We start from the raw sequence: 21,244 nt of genomic DNA, 5'->3' as shown, positions 1-21,244 counted from the left end.
CATAAAATATACGAAGACAGTTCTTACCGTTCTTCAGTCCCAGATTCTTTGAGAATCTTGTAAATGCTAGAGATCCTTCCAGAAAAAAGTGTGTGCATGCACGCACACACACACATTTTTAGGCAACAGAGTATTCCCCAACTCCTCCCAAAGTTCATCTATAAATCAAGAAGTTGGAAGTACTGAATGAAGTAAGTGCTTACATTTACATGGGGACAGATGTATTGTCGTTCAGTTGCTCAATCATGTCCAACTCTTTGCGACCCTATAGACTGTAGCCCGCCAGGCTCCTCTGTCCACGGAATTTCTCAGACAAGAATACTGGAGTGGGTTGCCATTTCCTTCTCCGGATGTATATATACATCTATCCCCATGTAAACCAAAGTGCCTATTGATACATATATGTTCTACATCTATCACATATATTCAAATACTTAATGACTATTTAAATAACTGTGAAATCTTATAATGCATTCAATTTCCTCCTCATTCTGATATATGAAATTGCCAGTGACCAAATTCTAGGAAAAGGATATACTCGTGTTCTTGAGTATTGAAGTGACAGATGCTCCCACAGTGTTCTGGAAACCACTACTTATTTGAAATAGTTTTACAGCTTCTATGTGTTTACAGCAGGGCTGAATTTAATATGATAGCTTGGCTCAATGGATTTTGTAGACAAATTCTAGTGGAGCCTGTGTCTTGGAGGATATGATGATCAGCTGGGGAGTTTACGCATATCTTAATCTAATAGTATAAGATTGAGCAATGTTCTTTTCATAATCACTGGTCCCTTTCTAGGCCAGTGTGTGTCCCAGGGGACACAGTATTCCACCCAAGGCAGAAACGACCCACCTCCTTGGTGTTTACCCTCATCTTTGAGATGAGAGATTTTTGCCACAAGTATATTTTACATTTCCGCTAATAGCTTCATTGAGATTACATAGGCATTTAAAAAATTACTAACAATAGACAGTACATAGCTTATGCTTCAAATTGAGAAAAACACTTGACAGCAACACCTGCTATGGTTTTTGCTAGCCTGTGAATTTTGTTATTCTAATTGAGCTTTCGGAAAGAAGAAGGAACCAGGAAAAGATATGCTCTAAGGCCTAATGGAACTTGGAATTTGGGGGTTGAAACTAAGTTATGGTATGATTTTTTTAAGTGCCTAGGGTAATGATAAAAATAGATTCATAGGCAAATTTCTCCATTCATTAAAAATCATGAGTTTCAGTAAGTAAAGGCAAAGGACAACCAAGAGTTTCCCTTTTTGTCCTTTGGCAACCTGACCCATCCCTCCTAGCAGTTTTCAGCTGGGCAATGACTCTAGTTTTCTGATAGTCTTTATTTCTGAATTTAGGGGTGGAGGGCACCCACAAGTGGTCAAATTCTCTTTCCAATTGCCAAAGTATTTTTAGCATTTCATTGCCATAATCCACATCTCAATGTTGGTTTAAGGAGACAGATGATTTTTTCCTCTGATCTTTGGTGTCGCATCCATTTCCTGAACTGTTCCATCCCTAGGGGTTTTAGAAGAGTTGTGGTGTCTTTATGTTTGCATGTGCTCACACTGTTCTCCCTTCAACCTGGAATCATGTTGCCTTCTTCACCTGCCTGCTCCCTCCCTTCCTTCCTTCTGGCGGCAATGTTAAGGCTCATGGTTGTGATACCATTGAATGTGGCTTATGTGGAAACTGCCTCAGGTAGTAGGCTCAGGAAATCTCGCGAACCTTCTGCAGGGCCATGATGGAACATGGAACCTTCTAAACAAAGACGCTGAAGAGAGGGAACTCAGCCTGGTTGGGCTGCAGCAGATCAATCAGAAAGCACACGGTCCCAGAGAAGCCTTCATACAAGCTGTATATACTTTCAAGGACCCGGGAACCAGCCTTGAATTCCTCCGTAAATAAAAATTCAGCAAACCTAAGAGAAGAAGAAGATATGAACAGTTTTCATATGAGTGTCTCCATATTATTGACCCTGGGTTGCTTCATCCTCCTCTCTGATAAGTTCAAGTTTTAGCAGCATTCTCTTTACAGATGTATATAAGATTTTTAAGAAGGCCTTCTCTGTTAAGAAATGGAGACACCATTATGCCATTGTGTATGTTCACAGCCTAGGCTGGCAAGAAAATTTGACTATTTTTTGGCATTTGCAAAGCAAAGCACTTTCTGAGGATTTCATTCCTTCTGCCATCCAATAATTGAAAGTAAAAAAGACAGATAAGTAGCCATACTTATATTTATCTTGAGCTGATATATGCCTGTGCCTTTAAAAAAGTAAATATGCTGTGTTTCTGCAGGCATATTATTTCTGAGCTAGGTTTCATTTATATGTGACAGAGAGCAGAGACTACGAAAATAAATGGGCAAGATATTATACGATCTCTGCTTTGGGCAAACAAAAGAATAAGATGAATGGGAAAAGGCAAGCAACATTTTATAATCATGACATCAAACAGCAAACTCAGCTACAAGATAGATTATTTTTAGGACATCTGCCTTAAAAACAAATCACTGATGTCTAACTTCTCAATGAGAGATCTTTTTTTCTTTTACCTGTATTTGTCACAAAGCCTATTCAAATCATTCCTAACGAGTACCATTTTTAGTAGTTTACAGGTTTTAAAGTGCTGTCACCTCTTTACAGACTTGCTCTACTGATTCCCATCAACAACAAAAATAATCACCCGTTCAGAGGCTAGAGCTCACAGGTTGAAAAGGCCTGACAGCTGATTCTGCCATAAATTTAGATTATTGCTACTACATAGGGGGTCCTATGAAGAGTAATTACTTATTTGATCTTTTTCAGGCTCTTGGAATTATTGGCAGTAGCTTAAAATAAATGAGCAGGAAACATATTGCAATTTTGTTTGGGCTAATTTTTCTCTCAACTGTTTTCCTGAATATGCAACAATTTTTAATAGAAGTCAAAATTTTAAACAGTAGAATAATGATGCATCTTAAGAGTTAATTCAAAATTTATAATTACACACAGAAACTTCCTGGTATAGCTACCTTTTTAGTGTTCTGTATCATTTGGCAATCTGGATTCATTATCAGAAAAAAAAGTCTCCATATACATAAAGTAAAATACACAGGATTTCCAAGGAAATTAATTATATTAAAGTACAGTTAGCAGAATTTTTTAAACCAAATTTGTAATACAATGATAAATGGATTCTTAATTAGCACATTAAATAACAAGATCTAGTAGTGGATCTAATAACTGCTGACATTTCTAACTAGTGATTGGAGCAAAATACATTTCACAGTTTCTACAACAATAGGAATAACATGAAAATATCTATGACTTCTACTGGTGACAGAGTCATGTCTACTGCAGACTCAGAACTGAAGGAGATGCTACCTCTCAGTGTAAAATGTAATACTTTTTCAAGTAAATTCACAAACCCTAGATTACAAAGTCCTGGGGCTTCCCCGGTGGCTCAGATTGTAAAGAATCTGCCTGCAGTGTGGGAGACCTGGGTTCAACCCCTGGGTAGGGAAGATCTCCTGGAGAAAGGAATGGCAACTCACTCCAGTACTCTTGCCTGGAGAATTCCATGGACAGAGGAGCCCAGCAAGCTACAGTACACGGGGTCACAAAGAGTCAGACATGACTGAGTGACTAACACACATACACAGACACACAGACACACAGACACAGACACAGACACAGACACACAGACACACACACACACACACACACACACACAGCCCTGGTGTAGTGGAAAGAGGAAGGGTTTTGGGGTTGCAATACCTAACTCTGATAATTTCAAGTTAGATGACCTTTAGCAAACTTCTTAATCTGACTTTAAAATGATGAAGTTGCAGAATTGCATAAGATTATCTGTACAGATTAAAGATACCATATATTAGGGCTCTGGGCAAAGAGCAAGCATTCAATACACGGTAAATATGCATTTTTTCAAAATCATAGTATAGCAGAATATTTGTAAGATAGATAACCATTCCACTATATTTTAAGAGAAATGCACAGTTAATTTTGCTTCCTCATCTGACCTTTCCCCGCCAGGGTTTGATGTATTTATTATACTACTGAAATCATACTTTGTATAATATTTAATATCCTATATTTTTAATCTAAAAATAACATAAATACTTTTGTGCTTTTCAAAATAACTTCTAAATGATATACAGCAATTTACAAAAGCATCAGCAATGTGTGAGAGTTGCAGTTTCACTGCACTCTGACCTATACTGCATGTTATCATATTAAAGTGAAAATGATTGTTTCCAAAATATACCCAATGGTGCAAAATTCAAACTAATCAATTCATTTTTCTAAGAAATTCTGTAAAAATAGAAGTCAGAATGGTAATTATGGAACTAAAAAGAATTATAGAAACATAGCATTACATATCAAAACCTATTGATTATGACTAAAATGGAACTCAGAGGAAAAGTCATTGATCTGAGTTGTTGTTGTTATAAAGATGGAAGGTATTCTAAGCACTTTTTAAAAACTGTAGAGAATAACAAAGTAAAGGGAATGAACACTGGAAAATAAAAAATAAAGGCAGAAAACAATTAATTAGGAAGCAAAAGAGAAAAACAAAAAGAATTAATAAAAACCAAAAGCCAGTTTCTTTAAAGGATGAACCACATAGACAAAATGCTGGTGCGTCTGGGGAAAAACAGGGCTTCCCTCATAGCTCAGTTGGTCAAGAATCTGCCTATAATGAAGGAGACCACCAGTTGGGATTCCTGGGTTGGGAAGATTCCCTGGAGAAGGGAAGGGCAACCCACTCCAGTATTCTTGCCTGGAGAATCCCCATGGACAGCGGAGCCAGGCAGGCTACAGTCCATGGCGTCGCAAGAGTCGGACATGACTTAGAAACTAAACTACCACTGGAGAAAAACAAAAGCATTAGAAATGTGAAAGGGCATGTAATCACAGACATGCGAAATTTTAAATACCATGGAACTGTACTTTTAGATCTTTACGTCAAAGATTCCAAAAAAAAAAAAAATTCCATATGAACTAGATGCTTTGATAAGAGTTTGTGTGTGTTAGTTGCTCAGTCATGTCCAACTCTTTGCAACTCCATGGACTATAGCCCGCCAGGCTCCTCTGTCCATGGAATTCTTCAGGCAAGAATATTGGAGTGGGTTGCCATTCCCTTCTCCAGGGGATTTTCCCAACCCAGGGATTGAACCCAGGTCTCCTGCATTGTAGGCAGAATCTTTCATTGAAATCCCAATCAAATGTCCACAAGCTTTTTTAACTTTTGAAAAACTGATTCTAAAATACAATTGGGGAACACGTGTGCACCCGTGGTGGATTCATGTTGATGTGTGGCAGAACCAATACAATATTGCAAAGTAATTAGCCTCCAATTAAATACATTTAAATTTAAAAAATAAAATAAAATACAATTGGAAGAATAAAAGAGAGAGTACAGCTAAGAAAAAGTAGAAGTAAATGAATAATGAAATAAGGTCCAGAAACAAACTCATACATTTATATAAATTCAGTCTGTGAAAAATTTGGAATTTCAAATCATTGGAGTCAACAGACATTATGGGGAAGTTTTGGTTTTTTATTAAAAAACACACAAATATTGTACAGTAATTAGTCTCCAATGAAAATAAATAAATTCAAATTTAAAAAAACATAAAAAAAGATTTAAAAAAAGCACAAAGATAGACACTCATCTGCCACTATTTTAAAAAATAAGCTTTAATCTAATGAAAGATTTAAAAGTTAAAGTAACTTTTAAATTGGTGGGAGAAATGGGCAAAGGGGTATAAATTTATTTTAAAAATTAAAATAAAATAATAAAAGTACTAAAAGCTCAATCATGTCTAACTCTTTGCAACCCCATGGACTGTAGCCTGCCAGGCTTCTCTGTCCAGGGAATTCTCCAGGCAAGAATACTGGAGTGGGTAGCCATTCCCTTTTCCAGGGGATCTTCCCAACCCAGGAATTACACCCAGATCTCCTGTATTGCAGGCAGCCTCTTTACCATCTGAGCCGCCAGGGAAGCCCAAAAGTACTAAAGGTCCATGTAAATTAACATTATTTTTTAATCTTAGAGTGGGAAATGTTTCTTTAAGTATAACACAAAATCCGGAAATTTAAAAAATTTGACACCTTTTTCAAGAGAGATACATAAAAATTTCGGTCTGACAAAAGACCACGAACTAAGCTGAAAGAAAAATGGCAAAGTAGAAAAATATTTATGGCATACATTGACAAAGAGTTACAGTACTCAAAATAAACATCATAACAGAAAAAAAATGGGCAAAAGATAAAGACAGTTTAAAAATACCTCTGGATTTAATGACTTCAATTTAAAAATTTTTCTGACAAGTGTACCAAGAGATATGTATTGGATATTTGGGACAATTTTGTTTGTTCTAGTAAAGACTGCACATATACTAAGTGTCCATTACTTAAAGATTGGTTAAACTAATCATGGTACAACTATAATAAATAACTACATAGTCATAAAACAATGAGCTAGATCTACACAAGCAGAAATAAAGAGTGTCCCTTAACAATTATTTATTTAAAATTATAAACTGTAAATAGTATGTATAGTAAAGTTACACATACATAATTATAGGTTTTTATTAAAATATATTATATATACATAGATATAAGAACATACATTTATGCATAGAGAAATGTTTGGAATGATATAACTCAAATTTTTAGTGATGATAACATTGAATACATATACTGTAGATACTCTGTGTTAGGCACTGTTCTAAATGATAAATGAGGACATTATGCTAAGTGAAATAAGCCAGGCACAAAAAGACAAATACTCCATGATAACACATGAGAAATCTACAACAGTTAAACTCATAGAAGTAGAGAATAGAATGAAGGTTGCTAAGGGTTGGGGTGGAGGAGGGGAAATGGAGAGTTTTTGCTCAATGGGTAGAAAGTTTCTGTTATTGAAGCTGCGTAAGTTTCAGAGATCTGTTGTATAATACTGTGCCTGTAGCTAACAATATGGTACATTTAAAAATATGCTAAGAGAATAATAGAGCTCATATTAAGTGTTCTTATCACAATAAAAAAAAAATCACAAATAGACATACCCCTTGGCCCAGTAATTCCACTTCTAGGGATTTACCTTACAGATATGGTGGCTAGGATGTTTAAGAATCTGCCTGCAATGTAGGAGACCCAGGTTTGATCCCTGGGTTGGGAAAATCCCCTGGAGAAGGGAATGGCAACCCACTCCAGTATTCTTGCCTGGAAAATCCCACGGATAGAGGAGCCTGGCAGGCTGCAGTACATGGGGTTGCAAAGAGTCAGACACGACTGAGCAACTAACACACTTTCATATCCATAGGTGAACATCATGATATATGTACAAGATTATTCATCATAGCATTTTAAGTAATGCAAAACACTGGAAAGAATCCAAACTGCCCTCCTGGCTTATTCAGAAGATGTAATACTACACAACAACAAAGATGAAAAGTCCTTTATTTACTGATTGAGGGTGATCACTCTGATAGCAAAATGCTACCATTTGTATCAAAAAAGAGGGACAAAATTTTACATATACACTTATCTGCTTTTATACACACACATACACACACACACACACACAGAGATATGTATAGCTCTGAGAAGGTAACTAAGATACTGGTAACTGTCTCTCGGGAAGTGAACTAAATTGCTAAAATGCACCGTGGAAGTATCTGTGTTTACACTTTTAAAACTATGTGACTATTACTTGTTCTGAACATTAACTGGATTAACATTTGGAAAAACAAAAAAAAACATGCAAAGAAAGGCTGACCTTTGGGCTCGGTAGATGTATTTAGAGTTTCCGGTGAGCCGGTAGAGCAGCAGGAAGACATAGGCACTGCCGGCCACCCCGTGGCAGATCCCTGGGCCCTTCTTTAGCAAGCCCTTTTGCCATGTGAGTTCCCCACACCGGATACATGTGTCCAGGTACTGTGGTTTCTTGGAAACCAGATAAGCTTTGGCAAACAGATAGGCAATTCCTGTAAAAACATCACAGATATTAGAGGTGATTTTCAAGGCTTAATACTATAGAGTGAAACTTCTTTAACTCAAAGAGGCCCACACATCAGGGTATTGGTAAAATATCCGTTCTAATCAAATAGGTCTAAGGTGGGGCTAGGGGTACTACATTTCTAACAATGACCCTTCCAGGGACCACATTTTAAGTAAAGGCTATAGAATCTTCTCCAAGGGAGTCTTATTGTACCTGTGAGATTTAAATTGTTTGAATTGTATGGTGATTATCAGTTCCAAAAGAAAGAGCAACAAGTACCTAGTCAGATAAAATCCATAATTTGCAAATGGGTTAATATTTAATGACAAATACTCTGGTAAGCATTATGCATGTCTTGCTATTTTGGAAAGGCTAAATGTTTATACAGTTTGCCCATCCCCCCACGAATGTTCAGAATTTGTCATCTTAAAAGTATTTAAAACTATACACCTTTTCTTAAGAGACAAACTGGGAGTCCTTCCAAAAACAACAATGATTCCAAGTGACTTGGCCAAGACTCTGGCTTCAGCTGTGAAGTGAGGCCCTGCCACCTTGACTGTTTCAAAGAAAGATCATTCCTTCAACACTGCTCAACCAAGGCAATCTCCATTACACAGGCAGGAACAGAAATAAGAGAAGTGATAGCTATTAATAGAAACCATTTCCCCCACATTCCAGGTGCTCATATTGGGAGAGGAGATTAGTAGCCCAAGATAACTCTCTCCTGCCTTGCCTACCTTCTACAGAAAGAGGGACAGACTGGAATTTAGTAGATATTTGGACTAGCTCATCCATCAGATTTATCTCTGCCTTTGTCTGTGACTGGCCTATTTTACAACTGTGTAGAGACAGAAATTACCTTGTAGAAAACTGACAATAATGTAAATAATACCTGTCTCTAGAACCTTCACATTCTGTCCAAAAGATGTTGAGCTGACTTCCCTCAGTCTTTGTGGAAGCAGCTAGTTTTTGCATCTATTAAGCAAATTCATGCCAGCCTTCTTCATGGCCTAGAGATACGTCTACTGTTTGGAGATTCCTTTGAGCCAGTTATAACACCTTTCTCTGGTTCCCTCGTTAATTTATGAGTTAAATAAAATTGTTGACATGTTTATATTTGTCTGAGAGTCATGATTTTATTCTCTTTTAAATATGTATCTTTGGGGACTTCCCTGGAAGACCAGTGATTAAGACTCCATGCTTCCAATGCAGGAGGCATGGGTTCGATCCCTGGTTGGGGAACCAACATCCCACATGCCTCACCATGTGGCAAAAAAGGGAAAAAAAAAGGTATTCTTTAATACTCTCTATGATGAACATTTAACAACAGGCTCTCCTCAGCCAGTGCTTTCCAGAGAACCACTGACAATGGTCACCTATAGCACTATCCTCCTTCAGTTTTAGGAAGAAAGTGTCATTTCCACAAAGAATGATTTTTAAAAGAATTTCACTTGGTTAATTATGCATTCATTCACTCACTGTATCCATTCATTTGAAAGTGTGCATTGATGATCTGCTGTATTCACAGCCCTAGGCAGGGCCAGCTTCACGGGCAGGTGACCTGTACAGCCTCACAAAGGACCTCCAGGAGGGCCCCACCCTGTACTGAAGGCTCTGTTGTTGCCCTCTTGAATTTCTTAATCCTTTTTCAAAAAGGGATCCATGTGTTTATTTTATACTGGGTCCCCCAAATTATGTAGCCAGTTCTGGCCCTGGGTGTTATAAAATAAATGATAACTCAACACAATGCCTGCCCTTCAGGAAGGCACTATCTAGAAAGGGAGGAAATAATATGTACCTGTGACAGATACATAATAAGACACGCAGTTTACAATGATGTTGGGACATAAACTGAATGGCGTTAAAAATCATACTAGAGGAATCAGAAAATTCTAAATTCCCTGAGGGAGACTGTGAAGGGAAGCTTTGCTAGACGTCAGGCTTTCTCCAGAACTGTGTAGGATACATAGGAAACTGCAGGCTGGAGGAGAGGGGGAGAGAGCATTCCAGGATTCAGATCAGCAACGGCAAAGATTCTAAGCCATGATAAACAAGTCACATGGAGACCAGTGGGGCAGTGTATTCTAAGCAACAGGACAATGGAAGGGTAGATAGCATCCACATTTCGGATGATTTTACAAGTCCAATTGGGCACCTTGGAATGTATTTGTTGGTGGTAGGGAACCAGTGGGAGTGTTTTATTGTAAATATTTTGGTTTACCTTTTTAATGATGATTACTGTTATAGACAAAATGCCCCACTGTGCAGTCAACCAAGACTTGAAGAAGGGCAATAGGGTAGCTATGATGAGCTGAACATGTCGGCAGAAAGATGACAAAGAGGCTAATGAAAGAGACAGCTCACAGGCTTGGTGGCTGCTTAGATATTAATTAAATATCTACTACACACCAGGACAGTAGTAGGTGCTGAGATTTTTAAAAGCCCCTCCTTTCATAGTCTTTACAACCTAACTGGGGGTATTCATTAGGCCATGTGAGGGGAAAGCAAGGCATTGCAGAAGCACACAGGAAGGCTCCTAACCCACATGTGGAGGGAGGAAAGACCCACGAAGAATGTGACACCATCTAACCCGGGTACTGAAGGTGAACTGGAAGCCCTTGGCGCTCTATCAGATCCCTTTTCTTTACCAGCAGGTGCCCCATCTCCCAGCTGCTGTGAGTTGGCTGCTGACAAAACTTACAGCTTCCCTCTTCTTGGGGGATATGCCTTCAGCCAAATGGGAGGCTATGCAATGCACCCCCACCCCCAAGCAATTTTGGCCAATGACTAACAGACATATAGGTCAGCTCCCTCTGCTTTAAGGTGGACCAACTCTGCAGTGTAATTTGTGGTTCTTAGCTCCCCACCTCCAGAATCCAGGTGAAGCTCCTATCTAGGTGAGACAGAGAGCCCTTGGCCACCCAGCTCCTACTCTGTCCCCTGGCCACTCCTCCCTCTCTCCCTCTGTGGAGCTTTTCACTTCAGTAAAACCAAACCACCCCCACAGTTCCCTTCCTTCACCATGTTGGCTCCATGCCTCTGACTTTCCTTGGAATAAACTTCTCACCTTTCTTGGTCTGGCCAACTTATCCCAGGCATCACCTCCTCCAGGAAGCCTTCCTGGAACCTGGAGAAGGACCAGAGATGCCTCCTCTGAGCTCCCATCACTCCTACCACTCCAACAAATCTGAGCACTTATACAGTTATCATATTAAAATTACTTGTTTTTAAATATAATAACTTATTTTAAAATTGATGTACAGTTGATTTATAATATTATATTCATTCAGGTGTACAGGATAGAAATTTGGTATTTTTACAGACTGCTGCTGCTGCTGCTGCTAAGTTGCTTTGGTTGTGTCCAACTCTGTGCGACCCCATAGATGGCAGCCCACCAGGCTCTCCCCTCCCTGGGACTCTCCAGGCAAGAACACGGGAGTGGGTTGCCATTGCCTTCTCCATTTACAGACTAAACTCCATTAAAAGTTATTACAAGAAAATTGTAATTCCCTGTGCTGTACAACATATGGGCTTCCCTGGTGGCTCAGATGTCTGCCTGCAATGCAGGAGACCCTGTTGGATTCCTGAGTTGCAAAGATCCCCTGGAGAAGGGAACAGCAATGCACTCCAGTATTCTTGCCTAGAGAATCCTATGGACAGAGGAGCCTGGCAGGCTACAGTCCATGGGGTCGCAAAGAGTAAGACACAACTTAGCAACTAAACAACATACAACATATCATTGTTGCTTAGCAATTTTATACATAGTGGTTTGTATCTCTTAATCCCCTACCCCTATCTTGCCTTTCCTCCCTTCCACCCACCCTCTGGTACCCACTGTGCTCATGTTCAGTCGCTCAGTTGTGTCCAACTCTTTGTAACCCCATGGACTGTAGTCTGCCAGGCTTCTCTGTCCATGGGATTTCCTAGGCAAGAATACTGGAGTGGGTTGCCATTTCCTTCTCTAGGGATCTTCCCAACCCAGGGATCAAACCCATGCTTCCTCCATTGGCAGGCAGATTCTCTACCACTGAGCCACCAGGGAAGCCCTCTGGTACCCCCATTGGTACCCACTAGCTTGTTTTCTGTATCAGTAAATCTGTTAAGGTTACCTGTTTTCATGTCTGCCGCCCCTCATATTGTGCCAGCTAACTAAGGGCAGGTACTCTGTCATGTTCGTTTTTGCTCTCCGATCTATGGCATGGTGTTTGACACATGTCAAGGCCTCCACAAATGCCTGCTGACCCTATAATGTCTCATTTCTCACCCTGGTGCAGGCGGATGCTGAAGTGAAGATGAGATATGTGGAAGGAAGATGGGCTGAGATGGCCCCATTGCTAAACCAGGCCACTAGCCCCTGGCAGCTTAATGGGTATTGATCCTGGGGTTCTGGTCAGAGAGAAAGGGCCTCTTCCCGCAGCCCAGATCTAAGAATGGTACATGGAAGGGACCTTGAAAAACTCCTAAACCTATTGCCTTCTTACCTAACCTAGAGAAGTCCACAATCAGGTGGCTTAATCTAAAAGGAAAGGATGTTGGCTTTCTTTGCTTTTGCTGGGAAGACTGTCATGTCATCATGGAAACACTGATTATTGTCCACTGACATGAAACTCCCAGGCAGCAATGATCTATGTCTTTGTCAAATACTAATACAACTGGGAAAAGGAATTATTACTTAAGAAATATGGTTTGGGAGACTGAATCTTTGAAAACATGTGATCTAGCAGAGCCTCATAATAGTCAGACTTGGTACATAGTATTTCAACATCCTGTAGAATCAGCACACAGGTCCATTCTAGGATCTTAATTGCACTGAAGCAGGCACTGTACAGTGTACAATACAAAGCTTAGTGGTCAAAGACACCTGCATGTACAAATCCCTACAGTTATCTATTCAAAGTCACCCTTTGTAATTCACTATACTTCAATAAAAAAAAACCAAACAACAAAGAGAAAAGTCACCTATCCAGGAGCCCTCATGAAATGATTAAAAAAAAAGAGCTACACCTGTGTTTCACCCAGAGTAAAGGAAATGAACTGTCAGTGTGACCACAATAATGATGTAACATAATGCCATCCAGACTTTATTTTAGCCATGGTATTTGTTTTAATGAGTTTTTAAATAGTTTTCATCTTGTATTTCAGAATCACTAAGGCTAGGAAGGGGTCAGGTGAATCTGCCTGCATCTAGTGAGAAAAACTCGACGTTTCACTAGGTATTTATAAATGTGAGTGTCTGCAAATCGTTGGGGTCATATCCCTCAGGAACGGCAAGGGACCACAGGATAAAAGGTTTCTGTAGTGATTAAAAAAAAAAAAAAGAGAGAGAGAGAGAGAGTTTTCCTACTCCATCTCTACCTACTCCTTTCACAGATGAAGAAACAAAAAAGCACGAACGAAACAAAGTGGTTTTCTCAAGGTTACTTAACTGGTTAGTGTTGGCGCTACAATTGGAATCCAGTTATTAACTTAAGAGTCCAGAAGTATATTCACACTGCATAAATGATAACTAAGGCTGTCACCTGTAGAGGTGAGTTGAAGGAAATTCAACAGGAAACAATTATAGTGGGAGATAAGATATCATTGATGAAATTCCACATTGTGGACTATTTCTGGCAGGTTTTTAATCACAGAATCAGTCTGCTGTCCCAAACCATCTGTACTGTTCATAAATCTACTCTCAAAAATAAATGTTTTCCTCACACAAGTGAGAATTATTTTTCTAGGTCATCTCCTGCTTTAGAATTTTTGGAGAGCTTACTGTTGCCAACTTCAGAGGAATCTTGATGATTTTTAACCTGCACTTATCAGATTCATAATCCCTCTTGGTGCTATTTTTAGCACATCTCTTAAAAGGAAGACCAATACCCTTGAGAATGGAAGCGGTAGTTGGCAGACATAATGCGCTCCATTTGGTTGTTTATTCATTTGTGAACTGGCTTATTTTTGGCAGTCTGGTGAATACGTGGGTTGAATGCTTTTGCTTTGCAACCTACATTTAATCTTACCAAGATACTGAACATGAATGATATATGAGAATAAAGTCCTCAGGGTAATGAATCCTATGCTATATTGTTATGGTCCATGATTTACAAAGACAGATGGGATGTGAAGTACAGCACAGTAAGAATGGAGTAACTGTCCTGCAAGACCCCCATATCAATTAAGTGACCCAGCCACTTATTTTAGTAGACAATCTGCCCACTCTTTACAGGGCTTTTACTATACATTGGATCCTTTTAAAATAGGCTGTATTTAATTTGAGACATTTCCAAAATTCAAGGATCCTGGGGTGCTTGAAGGCTATCCAATGGCCATCAGTGCTAATGATTAAAGGGAATAGGAAATGAGAGTGTTGAGCATAACATGAAGAAATATCATTTCCAGAATGGTAAATAACTGCTGTTTTTCTTCAAGAAAAAGTTCAAAGCCAGAAAAAAAATGGACTCAAATGATCACTGGTGGGAATTAGCCTGGACATAATGTACAGTGCCCTAGAGGTGGTACAAGCACACACAGGAGCCTTTGAAGTCCTCCCTTAAGTAAAAGTGGCAGGCAGACAAAATCTAGCCAATGGACTAAGACTTTGATTATTTGTCATCTCAGACTGTACTGAAGTAAAACATGAAATTCCACTTGGATTAAAGAACGTTACATAGGTAAGGAGGGGAAAGAAAGTAATAAAAATCAGGTAACAAACTAAAGACAAATTAAATATATTTTAAAACTGTACTCACTCATGGCACTGAAGCATAGCCTTGAAAATTAAATACACTCCTAATCAAAAATGTGCATTATTTCAGTATTTTAAGTCTCCTCCCTGGCCAATAGACCAAAATGAATTGTTTTCTCTGAATTTAATTTATTTTGAATTGCATCTTCTCCAAGCCCTAATTAGTGGTATAATGGGGTTAAAAAGAAAGAAAGAAAGTGAAAAGATGGGGTCTGATAAGTTTCCAGGCTCAATTCCAGAGAGTTCACTGCAAATGGCTTCTCATTTCTCTAGACTTTTCATTAGGTGATAATAGAAACTGTCATTTGAAGATGAATTATAGAACAGTCCATCTTAAACCTTAATGTACATACAAATCAACTAGGGCCCTTGTTGAAATGCGGATTGGGATTCACTGGGGCTGGGGTGGGGCCTGAGATTCTCGATATCCAACAAGCGTCCAGGTGGCCCATGCCACTGGTCCAGGGACCATGTTTTGAACTGTGAGGTTCCAGACCTGCACTGTCCCATGAAGCCCCTGAGCACCTGCAACATGGCACTGGTCCAGGGACCATGTTTTGAACTGTGAGGTTCCAGACCTGCACTGTCCCATGAAGCCCCTGAGCACCTGCAACATGGCTAGTCTGAATCAGGATGGGATGTAAGTCTAACATATACATGGGATTTCAAAGACAATATTTCAAAACTGTGAAATCCTACTCAATTTTTAAATTGGCTGCATGTTGAAATAACATTTGGGGTGTACTGAAAGTGTTAATCACTCAGTCGTGTCCAACTCTTTGCGACCCCATGGACCATAGCCTGCCAGGCTTCTCTGGCCATGGAATTTCCCAGGCAAGAAATATAGGAATGGGTTGCTGTTTCCTACTCCAGGGGATCTTCCTGACCCAGGGATCGAACTCCGGTCTCTTGCATTGCAGGCAGATTCTTTAATGTCTAAGCTACCAGGGAAGCCCCTTGGGGTATATTGGGGTAGCTCTATTATGAAAATTAATTTCACCTGTTTCTGTGGTTTCACTAGGGCTACTAAACAGTTATATCATTTGTGGCTCATATTATATTTTATTGGAGAACACTAGTTTAATTTGTATGCAAATAGATACTGATCATTTATATTTTAAACACAGGATCATTTCTAGAGATCTTTAACCGATGGAGACTTTTCTGGCTTTGGAAAGTTTTCTCTTGACCTTTTCACCTCCCGTGGTAATGGTGTAAGGTGGGAAATACCCTCACTTCTCAGAAAAGGCATGTGTGTTTGGCTAAGCCTGCTGAAAGACAATGTTTTCAGATAAGAATGGAAGTGAGACCTGGGGCGCCGTGGCACCAGTGCACCAGCTCATTCTCTCTCTCGATGGCCTCGCCAAGTTCAGGGGGCCAGTTGCAGTTCTGTTCCTGCTCCATAAGGAAGTCCACGCTCTGCCACACCAGCTCCTGGTCCGAGGGCTTCAGGTGCTCATGGTAAGAAAGAAGCATCTGGAGGATGGATGATAGGCCATGAGCTGCTCCTATACAGACAAGAGAAGCATTGTTAATTCAATTGGGAGGAGGACCAGTTTGAAGTCTGGGCCCAAGTATGACAAACGGATGAAGGGGCTGGGGAAAGCCAGGCATTCTGGGCAAAAGGAACAGGCACAAAGGTTTGTTTGCTGGAGACTATGTTGGATAGAACCAAGGAAGGGAAAGAAACAGCTGGAGTTTGGAGAGGGAGGCAGGCGATCTACAACGGGCCCTGCAAGTCACGCTGCAAGGGGTGATGGGGAGACTATGAAAGATTGAAAGGGGGAGTAACCAACTTTCATTCACAAGCCTCATATCTCAAAAGTAGCCACTGTGATTCGGTATTCTGTTATTGTGTATGTGTGTGTGCGCACACACACACATGTACATGCTCAGTTGTGTTCAAGTCTTTGCAACCCCATGGACTATAGCCCGCCAGGCTCCTCTGTCCATGGGATTTCCCAGGCAGGAATACTGGAGTGGGTTGCCATTTCCTTCTCCAGTGGATCGTCCCTACCCAGGGATTGAACCCATGTCTCCTGCATTGGCAGGCAGATTCTTTACTAGTGAGTCACTAGGGAATTAATCCATTAATATTAAAAACTTGAAGATGTCAGTGGCTGAATCCTGTTTCCCTGTGCACAGGTACAACTGGTACACAGGTACTAATTACACTGATTGTATAAGCTGTTTAACTTTCAGCAAAAATAGGCCAATGAATTCACAATCAAGAATAAAGTATTTTAGTCTTTAGTGAAAGTCCCTGGTGGATCAGTGGTAAAGAATCTGCCTGCCAATGCAGGAGACCTGGGTTTGATCCCTGGGTCAGGAAGATTCCCTGGAGAAGGGAAGGGCTACCCACTCTAGTATTCTTGCCTGGAAAATCCCATGGACAGAGGAGTCTGGGGGGTACAGCCCATGGGGTGGGTTGCATAGAGTCATACATGACTGATTCTCTCTCTCTCTCTCTCTCTCTCTCTCTCTCACACACACACACACACACACACACACATTGTTAAAACAGTTACCTTTCTGACAGGTAGACTCTGAAAATAAATATGAAATTGTGCTTTGAAGTATCCATCAATATTTATTTTCAAATGGCTTTCCCAGTGATAGTGATGACCTATGTAAAAGTGGCTATTAGAGACTGCCTTCCTCCTCCAGGCCTTGGCCAACACCTTCACTCACCCAAGTATTCGGTTCCATAGTAAGAATACATCAGTGGGAATGGCTTCCTCTTTTTCATGGCATACTGTTTCCCAGAGTCCAGGATGGCCTGACAAATTGATTTGATCTGGGCTGGGGTCAGCACCTGAGTAAGGAAATCAAGAAGCAGAAGTCAAGTCAGGATCTTCATTATTCCTCTGACACCAGATTTTAATAGTCCATCAGCATAAACCCCCCACACTCCTCTTCTTCTTTGTAAATAAGCTCAGCCCATCACACCTTTTTTTAAAAACCACTGATTCTCTCTCTGCTGTCAAGTTTATCTCCCCTCTTCAGAAAATTTGCTGTTCTGATGGCAAACACAAATCTTTACTGCTATAGGCTTTTGTAAAAGGCAAAGACCACCTTACAGCTGTTATGTCATTAATCCTTGTCACAAGAACAAGCAGTTGCTCAGAAAAGAACAAAGACTGGTCCTAAGTGACCATGCTTAACAAAGCTGTTACTCCTGATATATGGCATGGGTCTGGCTCAGACAATGGGCCTTCAGTTTGTGTCATTTTGATTGTGCTTATAAAGCCACAATTCTATGACAACTGCTACACGACAGACTCAATAGAGCCTGCTTTTGCAGTCTCTGAAGGGCTTCCTAGGTGCCTGCCAAGGCAGGAGACACAAGAGACGTGGGCTCTATCCCCACGTGGGGAAGATCTCCTGGAGAAGGAAATGGCAACTCGTTCAAGTATTCTTGTCTGGAGAATCCCATGGACAAAGGAGCCTGGTGGGCTATAGTCTATAGGGTTCCAAAGAGTGAGATGCGTCTGTGCACAGCACAGTAGAGCAGAAGGAAACCAAACTCCAGTAAGGACCAATACAAAAGAACTTTCACTATCAAAATGACTCTGGGCACTTCCCTTTGGCCCAGTGGTTAAGATTCCCTGCTTCCACTGCAAGGGGCACGGGTTCCAGCCCTGGTTGGGGAATGAAGATCCCATATCAAAAACAAAATGACTGAATAGAGAATGACCAAAAGGCAATGCATGACATGCTGTCTCCCATATTTTATTCAATTTCCCCACCGTAAGTTTGAGGGCTATAGAGATTAAAATGTTCTCAAGCCTACAAAGTATCACTACATTATTAGGGTTCCGCTCAGGTATGCAATGTTCTCTGCCACCCATTCAGCCTCAGGGCTGACTGGATACTCCCTCTGGCACTCTCTCATGTCCCTGTTACTCTTGGCACAGCACCCACTGTGTTCTCTCTCTCTCTCTAGTGGATGATCAGATGCAAAGACCCTGACGTCTCATCATTTTGGTATCCTTGGTTCCTAATGCTGAGCCTGAGGGGGCCTTTGGTAACTGATGAGTAAGAGCCAGGTGTACTGGTATGAAAAGCAGAGTCCTCCCTCTCCTCTTTCCTTTACTCCATCACCACCCCCCTGCTTCCTCTTCCTTCCGAAATTATTTCTTAAGCCCTTAGTATCACATGGCAGGAAAGCCTATCCCAGATGCTGGAGACATAACAGTGAACAGGATGACAAGACCTTTACTCTCATGAAGCCAACCTTCCAAAAAGGTAAACCTATGTAAGAAAAGTACTAGTCAGAGTAACCAAAAAAAGAAAAATCACCTACAGTTCAGCCTTGGCCTGAATGAATGAATCTGGAATCAAGTCTATTGGATTTTGTTTTTTCTCTAAAGATTCACACATCAAATTTTCCTATGTGGTATCTGCCATCTGACTCACCTAATCCTTTAGAAATAACTAATGATTTCTTAAATCATGACTTGCTCTTCTGATTTACCCAACATTAGAAGGGGCTTCCCAGGTGGCGCTAATGGTAAAGAACCCACCTGCCAATCAATGCAGGAGACTAAGAAATGCAGGTTACATTCCAGGGCTGGGGAGATCCCTGGAGAAGGAAATGGCAACCCACTCCAGTATTCTTGCCTGGAGAATCCCCACGGACAGAGGAGCCTGGTGGACTATGGTCCATAGGATTGCAAAGAGTCAGACATGACTGAAGCAACTTAGCATCCACGCATGCACAGAAGGGCAAACTGTAATCCAGGTTTTGGCCTCTTCAAATCTAGCATTTAATTTGGAAAAATAATTACATAAAAAGGAAGTTGTTCATTAATTTGCCAATTAACATTACTGAGCTACTACTAGTCCAGTGAGGCCCTCTATTAGGTATTGTTGGGGAACTCTAGAAAGCCTGGGAAACATTTTTTTTTTTAGACAAAAGTCTATAATCAAGCAATTAAAGTTCACAAGTCCACCTCACACTGGTCAGAATGACCATCATCAAAAAGTCTGCAAATAATAAATGCTGGAGAGTGTGTGGAGAAAAGGGAACCAACCCTCTTAGACAGTTGGTGGGAATGTAAATTGGTGTAGCCACTATGGAGAACAGCATGGAGGTTCCTTCAAAAATACAAAATAGAAATACCATATATGTCTGGAGAAAACTCTAATTTGAAAAGATACATGCACCCCAGTGTTCACAGCAGCACTGTTTACAATAGCCAAGACAAGGAAGCAACCTAAATGTTTATTGACAGAGGAATGTATAAAGAAGATGTGGTTTATATATACAATGAAATATTTCTCATGAAGCAATGTCACTTGGATGGGCCTAGAGATTATCATACTAAGTGAAGAAAGTCAGACAGAGAAAAACAAATATCATATAATTTATATGTGCAATCTAAAAAATGACAGAAATGAACTTATTTACAAAACATAAATAGATTCACTGACAGAGTAAACAAACATGGTTACCAAAGGGGAAGGGGGGGGGACAGATGAATTAGGAATTTGGGATTAACAGATATATATTACTATATATAAAATAGATAACCAACAAGGATCTACTGTATAGCACAAGGAACTATATTCAGTATCTTGTAATAACCTGTAAGAGAAAATAATCTGAAAAAAGGAATATATATATATAATACAACTGAATCACTTTGCTGTACATCTGAAACATTGTAAAACAACTTAAATTGTTTCTTTAATTAAAAGAGAAAAGTTCATGAGCCCAGGCAGGTGTGGAAAGAAGCTATAGGGCAGAGCAAGTAACACATCAGCTTCACTAAAACTCTGGGTTCTCGTTTTCCATTTGGTTGCTCAGAAACAATTACAGCTATGCCATGAGTTTCAACTTAAATTTCTTTTTTATTAGGTACCTATCTTTGCCTCTTGGGTTTACTCCTTCCTGCCTAACATTCCCAAAGACCTATCTTCCGACACTTTCCCACCATCATTCAAGGCTTAGCCCCAGGTCTTTCCTTAGCTGAAGAGCCCATTTCTCTTATATTTTCCACTCTACATCTATCAAATTGCTACCAGAATTTCAATTTGCCACTAAAAACATCTTTCTCTGTGCCTTTATTGGCATCAACTGATCTCACATTTGGTCTGACTCTACCTAATATCTTGTATTATCAGTCTCATCAACCCCGCCATCCTGGCTCACTCTCAGAAACTTGCCAAGAGCCTCAAAAGGCATGAACTTAAAAGGAGTCTATCCTGGTACCATCCGTAATTCCCTGAGAATATATTTGGCTCTTCACCTGAACTGAGGTCCTGTTTGCCTCTTCTGGTCTTGAATCCATACAACAGAGGCAGTTTTTGTGACAGGAAAAGGCCACTGGAGTTTCAGGGTATGTATTCATGTGAATGACTAAAGTTCTCCCTATTTGACTTCCGTGCTGATAATTGAAAACTGGATTACTTTTTCCTCCGTTGAACATATATTCATGTCTCCTTTTCCTCCACCTGCTTGTTTTTCTTTTTTTTTCTCTATTTTTTGACCA

At 40.1% G+C, this 21,244-nt stretch overlaps 1 protein-coding gene across 1 annotated transcript in view; it reads right to left on the bottom strand.

Annotated features, from left to right (window-relative positions):
* Nucleotides 1-1,196: 1,196 nt before the first annotated feature.
* LANCL3 (LanC like family member 3) overlaps nucleotides 1,197-21,244 on the bottom strand; it is a 112,546-nt gene continuing 92,498 nt past the window's right edge. Inside the window, exons 2-5 of the mRNA XM_070289895.1 lie at nucleotides 17,439-17,562; nucleotides 16,058-16,255; nucleotides 7,796-8,003; nucleotides 1,197-1,926 (exon numbers count right to left, since the gene is read on the bottom strand). Coding sequence (XP_070145996.1) covers nucleotides 1,767-1,926; nucleotides 7,796-8,003; nucleotides 16,058-16,255; nucleotides 17,439-17,562 — 690 coding nt within the window. The 3' untranslated portion in view covers nucleotides 1,197-1,766. The remainder of the gene's footprint in view (nucleotides 1,927-7,795; nucleotides 8,004-16,057; nucleotides 16,256-17,438; nucleotides 17,563-21,244) is intronic.

This window comes from Ovis canadensis, chromosome X (assembly GCF_042477335.2).
Source record: "Ovis canadensis isolate MfBH-ARS-UI-01 breed Bighorn chromosome X, ARS-UI_OviCan_v2, whole genome shotgun sequence".
In the NCBI taxonomy this organism is placed as follows: domain Eukaryota; kingdom Metazoa; phylum Chordata; class Mammalia; order Artiodactyla; family Bovidae; genus Ovis; species Ovis canadensis.
This window is presented reverse-complemented; position numbering and strand designations above follow the sequence as displayed.